The sequence below is a fragment of the Carassius auratus genome, unplaced genomic scaffold, assembly GCF_003368295.1.
Source record: "Carassius auratus strain Wakin unplaced genomic scaffold, ASM336829v1 scaf_tig00017849, whole genome shotgun sequence".
NCBI lineage: Eukaryota > Metazoa > Chordata > Actinopteri > Cypriniformes > Cyprinidae > Carassius > Carassius auratus.
Window position 1 is genome coordinate 78,915 of NW_020524822.1, and position 9,652 is coordinate 88,566.

At 37.6% G+C, this 9,652-nt stretch overlaps 2 protein-coding genes across 2 annotated transcripts; one reads left to right on the forward strand and one right to left on the reverse strand.

Moving 5' to 3' along the window:
- Window positions 1-2,644: 2,644 nt before the first annotated feature.
- LOC113075870 (inhibitor of growth protein 1-like) lies at window positions 2,645-4,924 on the forward strand. The gene is made up of 2 exons (XM_026248527.1): window positions 2,645-2,950; window positions 3,827-4,924. The coding sequence occupies exons 1-2, from the start codon at window positions 2,812-2,814 to the stop codon at window positions 4,612-4,614; spliced, it is 927 nt and encodes a 308-aa protein (XP_026104312.1). The 5' UTR covers window positions 2,645-2,811; the 3' UTR covers window positions 4,615-4,924.
- A 918-nt stretch (window positions 4,925-5,842) lies between these two features.
- Window positions 5,843-9,340, reverse strand: LOC113075871 (ubiquitin-conjugating enzyme E2 A-like). Its single transcript, XM_026248529.1, has 6 exons — window positions 9,195-9,340; window positions 8,716-8,796; window positions 7,777-7,802; window positions 7,577-7,666; window positions 7,160-7,248; window positions 5,843-6,951 (listed from the first exon to the last, which is right to left on the reverse strand). Exons 1-6 carry the CDS (start codon window positions 9,236-9,238, stop codon window positions 6,823-6,825), a joined length of 459 nt encoding a protein of 152 aa, XP_026104314.1. The 5' UTR covers window positions 9,239-9,340; the 3' UTR covers window positions 5,843-6,822.
- Between the last annotated feature and the right edge of the window lie 312 nt (window positions 9,341-9,652).

The following is a 9,652-nucleotide window of genomic DNA, read 5'->3' on the forward strand; positions in this document are numbered from 1 at the left end:
TCTTGAGAAGTGGCCTTTTTCTTGCAACCCTCTCATTCAATCCACATTTGTGGAGAATCTGTGATATTGTTGTCAGATGCACACAATGACCACTCTTTAGCCTCTTTCACACAGTAATACTGGTAAATTGCCAAAAAATTACGACTTTATTGTTAGATACAAAAATGTGCTGTTCATACAGGCAACAACATCCCCTCTTTTTTCTGGTAAAACACCATTCACACATCAGTTTCAAAATACCAGTAAATTATGTGAAATCAGTAAATTCGGAAATTACCTCTAAAGGGCTGAGCCCCTCGGAGTTTTGTTTGTAAATGTTTTTATTCTTGTGTCAAACATTCACATTCATGCAGCTGCTTTTGGCCCAGAAACATCATATAAGATGACTTCAAAACCAAACTACACAGCATGGAGAAAATGCGTCATCTGCGTCAGATTGTTATGATTGGTCCAGAGTAGACGTCTTACGTCAGCTCGTTCTGAACTCATATGTGCTCATACTGGTAATCTAATTCCGTGTTAACGCACAGCAGATTACCAGTAATTTACTGGTAATGTTACAGCTTCTCATACCATTAAGTTGCCTTGATATATTTACCAGTATTTTTGAAAAGGTCCTGTTCACACATGATTTCTTTGTGTGTGTGTGTGTATGTGTGTGTGTGTGTGTAAAGGGCATTTGTCATACATTCCTGCAGCTGCTTCAGAGTTGCCTCTTGTTCACCTCTCGGACCAGTTTCCTCCTGCTCATTCATCAGTTTGGAGAGACATCCTGATCCAGGGAGGGTCTGTGTTGTACCAAATACCTTTGCTTAATAATAATAGACTTCACTGGGTTTATAGGCATTGATAAAGCCTTTTTTTTTTTTTTTTTTTTGGATCCATCTCCGGTGCCTGTCCACAACCTTATCCTGGAGATCTTTTGTCAGTGCCTTGCCACCCAGAGTTGATTGTTTGCTTCAGTTGCACTACCAAGGACCGAAATGCTCCAGGAAAACTCTTTTCATGCTGAACTGATCAAAATTACCACAGCATAATGTCAAATGGCTTTGTGTGCCATTGAGAATGTGATTAGCTCCACCTGATTCAATTTACAAGTCTTTTTTGTTTGTTTTGGAGGGGGTCTCTTTTTTTTCCAACTCTTGTTTTCATTATTATTATTTTTTCCTTTTTCCTTTTTTCCAGTTGGTGTTAAGTCTTTCACTTGGATGCTATAAGTTGCACTGAGTAAATATATGTGGATTTGGGGGTATACACATCACTCTGATATTAGTCAGGTTACTATTCGGTGTCCTTGTTACTGTGTAATTATACTTTTAAATACCGAGTGACATTAATTACATACTACATGGTTAGGATGTGGTATCTATCTATCTATCTATCTATCTATCTATCTATCTATCTATCTATCTATCTATCTATCTATCTATCGTATCCAGATATCTATACTGCCATTCAAAAGATTGCGATCAGTAAGATTTTTTGATGTTTTATAACACAAGCATGAAAAAAGTTTGAGAGCGTCTACACAAAACCTCCCTTACGACTACACCTTGATTCTTGACACGAACTTAATGTGGAAAGTAACCTAATTTGTACAGTGTCTGAATTCTCCATTGACACTAAAATGCATAAAAGGTCATTTTTTAGGACAACACTCGGGTCCGAGCACAGAAGACAAGGAGACTCGACTTTACACACATTCCCCCTCTCATTTGCACATTATGATATTTCAGTCATCTGACATTTTTACTGCTCATAACAGAGTTACAAGGAACTACTTTTACCATTTTCAAAGGTCATTCACAACTGTTAAAAATATAGGATAAACTCATTAGAATTTCTCTTCAGGGCTGAAACTGAAACAAGGAATCCACAATAATACACTCAAGAGGAAATAATATCTCCATGATGTGGCAGTAAACAGCTCAGCTGAGGATAAACAGCATTAAGAGCCTCATTGCCTCAACATAAGAGACCCCTGCAGGCCATTCTTGTGTTAGAAGAACTCAACTACACTTTTCACCTTTCAACATGTGAATTATCCAAGCAGCTAAAATTAATAAATAATGAATAATGATTTATTAATATGCATTAAATGTTTCTACTCTACTTATATTTAATTAAGCTCAAATAGAAGATTGAACACAAAATATTTTTTTACATTACACCTCTTTTGACCTATATATGCAGATGATGCTGTAAGGATGTGAAGTGATCTACATAGTAAACACAATATAACAAAGAAAAAATGCTTTATGTTAATATTATGTAGCAAATCTTCTAATAAATAAATAATATTGAATGCAAAAAGTCCCCGCTTATTTAATTTTGCAAGATAATATAAGACACTATAACTCTCGAACCCTCCAAACACATACACACACACACACCTAAACCTATGATAAACATGTAGGTCATTTTTCAAATGTCATTCAGCTCCTCTGAAATTATTGTTGAAGTCTTGCTACCAAACGCCACCATGCGTCTTCAAAGTGCAACAATATGCAGAAATCGCGCGACTCTGTCCCAAACATTAAAATGATCCGCTCATGAATATTAATTAGCTTTAGCGTACCAAGACACTCTGTTGGAAGATTATGGAGCGACGTCACTTTGCGGTATTTCATATTCATGAGCTAGGTCTCCGCCATAGAAGCGTCACTGGTCCTGCACAACTCACTACACACTTATCTGAATAACTTTTCCAGCAGCCCACACTTTTATTCTTTAAAATCTATCCTAGGATAATAATATTAATAAAACACGTATTCACATTGCTCTGCCAGCTTATTAAATGCGTGCGAAAAGATGTTGAACCCTTCTTCAAACGGGGAGTCTTCTCATGTTGTGAACTATGTTGAGGAGTATCTGGAGCTGCTCGAGTCTTTGCCGCTGGACCTTCAAAGATGTGTGTCTCTCATGAAGGAAATTGACGCCAGATATCAAGGTGAGAGCTTATAGTCTCTTGCATTTAGCATACGTGTAAAACAAATCACTGCATTGTTTGTGCAACGGGTGTTAGTTGTCACACTAGCTAGCTTGCTAGTGGCTAACCGTTAGCACGTGAAACTTGCAAGTTTCCCCGCGTCGCGAGATTGAGAGGTTAAAGCTGCAAAGTTGGTCAAATATAGAGTGAATTTATTTGTAATTTAAATCTTACATTTGTAAAGGTTTAGATGAAATCACTAACGTTACGCATCCTGATTGGATGGAGAGTCTCGCAGCTTCTAGAGCGCCACTAAACTTCCTGTTTAACGTTAAGTAATTATGTAACGTTAGCTTGAAATCAGTTTTGTGTTAGTGCGGTGTAAATAGTACTTAAAATATAAAAACTACTGCACATAAAGTTCCATATGGTCAGCGACTGTGTCTAGACGCATTAACCTCTTAAACCAAAGACGCTCCAGTCAAAACCATTTGTATTCAATGCACTGGTCAGTTTTGAGATTTGGGCTGTTTTGCTACCATATCATGTCTTTTTTTACAGGCTAGTTCCAACGAAAATATCCAAAAATACACATTTACGTGTTTATTTGATTATGCATGATCTGTTTACATCTGTATAAATAATTTTGTATATGGTAATATTTGCAAATCTGGTAATATTTACTTCCACATAATTCCACATGTGTTTATTAAAACATAACATTTCAGAAAAATCAACCATAGTGATATTTGTTAGTTAACATGTTTTATTCACCTGTGGCATCCTGACAATAAAGCTTTTTTGCCGTGATTCCTGCCCTTTTCATTGGAGGTTAAAATGATAAAGACTGACTTTACAGTAACAGTAAACATTAACCCTGATGCATTGATCTTGCAGAGATCCTCAATGAATTGGACGAGGCGTATGAGAAGCACTGTCAAGAATCAGATCCCGTGCAGAGGCGGCGTCTGCTTCACTGCATCCAGCGCTCTTTGATCCGCACAGAAGAACTCGGGGATGAAAAGATCCAGATCGCAGGCCAAATGGTGGAAATGGTGGAGAATCGCAGTCGGCAGCTCGACTGGCAGAGTGAGCTTTTCCAGGCCTGCCAGGACTCGCCGGAGAGCACCGTGTCGGTGGGCAGCATCCCCAGTGCCAATGCATCCATAACTATGACACCGGTCTCTGCTTCAATGCTCTCGGTCAGTAAGCCCAGTGTGGATCGGAGGCGAGACGAGACCCCGGCTTCAGTTGACAAATCTGGTGGAAAGCGTTCACGAAGGCAGAAAAATGGTTCGGAGAGCCGAGAAAACTCCAATTATGGCATGGAGCCCAATGAGGAGTTTGGTTCAGGTGTGTCTAAAGAGAAGAAGGCTAAGACCTCGTCCACGTCAGCGAAGAAGAAGAAGAGGTCGAAAAGCAAGCAGGACAGGGAGCCGTCGCCGACAGACCTGCCTATCGATCCCAATGAACCCACTTATTGTCTGTGCGAGCAAGTGTCTTATGGAGAGATGATAGGTTGTGATAATGATGAATGCACTATTGAGTGGTTTCACTTCTCCTGTGTCGGCCTGCACCATAAGCCCAAGGGGAAATGGTACTGTCCGAAGTGCAGAGGAGACAATGAGAAGACAATGGACAAAGCATTAGAGAGGTCTAAGAGAGAACGAGCGTACAACCGGTAGTGTAAGGTGTAGCTGGTTGCCAATGTGATTCTATTCAGGAGTTTAGTATCCAGTTTTGAGAGGCCAGGACCTGTGATGTTGTTACAGACTAGTGTTGGTCATTGCTCAGTAGCTATATCTTTTAGGGATATATTTGATACTGTTCACTTATCAGCTACAGAGTTATCAATGTTCTGCAGCATTGGAAGTATTCTGCTCATCCAACCATAAGACAGTGTATTTAATTTGTACTATTTTCAATTATCAGTTTTGTATTTATGCCTTGCGTAACTCTACATATGTTCATGAAAAATAAACCATGCTTAATGTAGTGTTGTTTCATGCTTATAAAAAAAATCAGGCTTTGAAGGAATATTTCACCCAAAAGCGGACATTTCATAGAAATACATCCAAAATATAGATGAGTTTATTTCATCATCACAATAGTTTTGTAGAAATCAAAATAGTTTAGTAGATATTTAGCATCAAATCACTTGCTCACCAACGGATCCTCTGCAGTGAATGGGTGCCGTCAGAATGAGAGTCCAGTTGATTAAAAACATTTCATATCACAATAATGCACACCACTCCAGTCCATTTGACATCTTGTGAAGTGAAAATCTGTGTGTTTGTAATAAATCCATCAAGATGTTTTTAACTTAACATTTTTCCTTCCGGCTAAAATACGAGTGGACAACAGTGGATGGACGTTTTCAGTGAAGCGTTATGATGGAATTTCTTCCTTTACACTCCACGAGACATTAATTGGTTGTGTAGATTACTTGTGGATTGTTGTGATGTTTTTATCAGCTGTTTGGTCTGACAGCACCCATTCACTGAAGTGATCAAGTGATGTGATGCTAAATTTCTCCAAATCTATTTTGATGAAGAAACAAACTCCTCTTCTTCTTCTTTGATGACCTGAGGGTGAGTGAATTTTCAGTTTTAGGTGAACTATTGCTTTAAAGTACGTCTTAAATGTGGACCAGTAATTTGTTCACCTTGTTATATGGCTGTGTTAGCTCTCCGATGTCACATTATTCACTTCCCATGATTTCTAGAACTGATTCTCACAATAAAATCGTGGTCTGTTTCACCTTCAAACTTTCTGTTCTAGATTCAAAAACATTAAGCAGAAAGAAAAAAAAAAGATTCTTATGTTTTAGTAAATAGAAAATACTTCTGCAGTTGTTAGAGTTACAGAGTAGGAAAGGATGAAGTAAGGTGTAAAGCATCAGGGATGCATTCCTCAAAAGGTATTTTCACCTTTTATTTAAGTATTTACAAGTGCTGGAAAATGAGATTGCCAACCAGTGCAAAATCTGTACACAAAATTCAGATGTGTTTTTACAAGAGATTAATAGAGGCAAGGACACACTCAGGCATTCATGCATGTAACAGGGCATACATCTGCAAAGGGTTTGGAAAAAGACCTGAATACACCATTTCACTTGATTGACTGGACTTATGGTGCAAGCTATGAAAAGATTACGTAACTGCAGTTAATATGCATCTCTGGATTGTGGAGGATATTTTATAACTTTGAGTAACTTTGACCAGAAAATATACATTTTGTACTCCATGACATATTGCCAGTTTCTGTCAACAATAATTTTATACTTTATATAAATCCTCATGGCTGTCTACCAACATCTTGTGTGTTTTCAGTGTGTATTAGGGATGGTCACCACTCATGGAGTAGCATACTAACCCTCCTCTGGCAGAGCCAAGAAAAGCAGACTAAACCAAACGAATGCTAACCCTGAAAAATGGAAGAAAACCCTAAATTAAAAGGACACTTTAAACTGCTTTTAGAGTGAAACCATGATATTAAAATTGACAGCACCAAGAACATTTTCATTAACAATACTATGACTTAGATTAATGTCTCTTTGTAAGTCATTCATCCAGATTAGACTGCCTTGATTTTTTTTTTTTTTTTGAGATGCTTATGCATTTTGCAAAAAAGTACAATTACTGCATGTTCATGCCATACGCAAAATTAGTCAAGCATTATACACCAGAGGTATTTCCCCTTTCGATGATCTTAATGAGGCTTGACAATCAATCCAGGCAAAAATGTGGGAGAGAAATAAAACAGAAATCACAATCTTGCATGAGTAAAGTGCATAAAAACTTAAAAATGGAGATTTGAAAAACTATCCCCAAACAACAGAGCCAAACAAAAGGAAAACAATGTTTCAGTGAGAACATGGTTTGTAAATGTGGTCAACTGTCCCTCCAGCTCTGCTCTACAATCGCTGAAACCCGTTTCTCATATTCTCGTTTGTTTTCTTGATAGAGTTGTGCTGCCTGGCTGTTCGCAGGGCTATTGGGGTTTGGCTCATCTAGAAGGGACTACAAAGAGAGAGAAATCTATTTTTAGTCCTCAAGAGTATAACAAATAGAAAGCAAAGTGCAATTACAAGCAAAACCCAAATTTCACCATTCGCACTTTTAAATCAGTATGAACATTCAAATTAGGCAATTCTCAAATTCAATAATGTCCACAGGCTACATGAAGCACTTTTGTTTCATATAAAAGGACTAGAAAACAATTCAATACCTGAATTGATGTCAGAATAGAAGAAACATCATAAGTCGGACTCCACCGATTCTGAAGAATATCTAGGCAGATGCTGCCATCAGCATACACTGAGAAAGACAGCAAGAGAAAATTAGAGCAGTAACTTTTAATGAATCTCCAGAATAAATAGCGTAATAAAATTATTGTCAAAGAAATGCATTAGCAAGCATAAACGTATGTACTATTTTTGCTAAAGCGTCATTAATAAACTATTTTGAGCAAAAAATATTTAATAAAAGCTTGCAAGGTACAATGAACGGCAGAAATGAATTTAACAACAGCAGATTGACTGGGAACGTCCTACATGAGTAAACTATTGAGAGCATATTAGAGAATTGGCGTCAGATTGTTTTTGACAGAGCTTCTAATCAGAGACAAACAGGAAGCATCTCTCACCATTCGGATGAAACATTTTTGAGACGAACCGCACAGTTGGGGGCTTGTTTGGATACTCCTCAGTGAACTCAACTGTGAGTTTGAAAGTACCTTGTGTACGGAATAGAAACAACACTGTATCTTCAATTTCCATTAAAGGAAACAATTTACACATTTTTTTAAACACATGCATTTAATCAAGTGTCTAGGTCGACACTTACCATCTTCAAAAGGTGTTCCCTCTGGACTGCATAAAAAAAAAAAAAAAAAAACAACATCAATGAGAAAGCAATATTAAATGTCAAAGCCTCAAAGGTAGGGGGGAACAGACATGTAACGTTCACGTACAACATGTTGACCATGAAATCGAATAGACATGCAGCATTAGAGCACTGAAATATGTATACGTGTAGATTTTCACACTCTACCCTACAAAGATGTAAGATTAGTACGATTTTTATTTTTTTGAAAGCTTTCGTTAAGTCTTCTATGCTTACAAACGCTGCATTTATTTGATCAAATATACAACAGAACAGTAATAGTTCAATAATTACTATTTAAAATCTTCAAGAACCAGCTATTTAAACACATCTCTTCCATCTTTATTTGACCCTCTAACTCTAGAACTCACTATTCTAATTTAATTCTTTAAAAAAACACTAACACTAGGTTGCTCTATTCTATGTTTTTTTGTTTATTTATTATATTATTTAAAAGCCCTTGCTAGGTGTACTGCGTTTAAACTAACTGAGACTTGTTATAGCACTTATATATCATTGCTCTTTTGTTGTTTTTGATTGCTTCCATTGCCCTCATTCGTTTGTCGCTATGGGTAGAAGCATCTGCTAAACGACTAAATGTAAATGTAAACTATTTATCATTGTGATGGCAAAGTTTTAACCGATAACAGTGTCTTTGCTTTATAAAAGTATTAACTTACTCAATAATTCTGCCAACACCAAACCTTTGAACAAGTCGCATAGCATCTATATGTATAATATGTAAGCATATCATTAATTCCCAACAAAATGTACAGGTCTTTATATGTATATAGATTTTATAATCCGTTCATATTTGGAGGTTTTCGATGACTGTGGGAACTGCTCCACCTCGCTGCTGGTGACGCAGACTAGACTCGACCCGATTCTCTCTCTCCTCACCCGAATATAACCGCGTTCCACACCATGATGTTGTTCTCCGACGGAGCTCCACTGACCCCGGCTGGAGGATCCTCCTGGAGCCTGGGGACCAGCACAAAACACAATCAGATCCGTGTTACAGCGGCTCAATCACATTCACTGAAAAAGCGTGACTTCTGCTTATGAAAAATACTAGAAATGTACAAATATTGGATAAAATTGAAATCATGATCACATTCAGACAGGTCAAGCTTGAATAACTTCTCTAACCGGCTCAGACTAGCCAGCTAGCTCATAAACTAAGACTAATGTAGAGTTTCTAAGAATACCCACGATGTAAACAGGCAATGTGATACTACCGACAGACTATTGAATGGCGTGTTTTAATCGTTATATCGTGTTTGCTAAGCGGCTGTCGAACTGGGCGATATGAAGCTAACTAAGCAAGCTAGCAGCTATTTCACCAAACCAAACACATCTACCGTTTAACAGCTACTCACCGCTTAAAATCCCGCATGAGTCGCCTTCTAGCTGGAGTTGACATCTTTAAACTACACAAAAAAAATCGTCAACGATTATTTTTAGAGCTCTAATTATAAATCCTAAGGCGACTGTATATACCAAAACACTGATGATTAATATTTTTTTCTGAGTACAAGACGTCTTTTCAGGAGACACGGCTGTACTATATGTCCCTCACAGGGTGTTATTTGCGACTGGAAATACAAAACATCAAACAAAATGTATATAAATCGATATTGTGTTTTGTTTTTAAATATATAATAATGCTTATGGCCGGAATTCGTTTGAAATATTTATGGTTTTAGAGAAATAATTCAATTCTTCGCCTGAAATGTTCGTCTCTGACTACGTAAATGGCACAAACGCCCCTATTTCCTAGCCGTTGGTACGGTCTCAGTCGGAGGAAGAGGCTCGATGACGTTTCTGTGGGAGGAAT

Coding starts and splice junctions, on each gene's coding strand:
- LOC113075870 (XM_026248527.1), top strand. CDS start 2,812: ATGTTGAACCCTTCTTCAAACGGGGAGTCTTCTCATGTTGTGAACTAT. Junction 2,951..3,826: donor AATTGACGCCAGATATCAAG/GTGAGAGCTTAT, acceptor TTGATCTTGCAG/AGATCCTCAATGAATTGGAC.
- LOC113075871 (XM_026248529.1), bottom strand. CDS start 9,238: ATGTCAACTCCAGCTAGAAGGCGACTCATGCGGGATTTTAAGCG. Junction 7,803..8,715: donor TGGAACGCGGTTATATTCGG/GTGAGGAGAGAG, acceptor TTTTTTATGCAG/TCCAGAGGGAACACCTTTTG. Junction 7,667..7,776: donor GGGAACACCTTTTGAAGATG/GTAAGTGTCGAC, acceptor TCCGTACACAAG/GTACTTTCAAACTCACAGTT.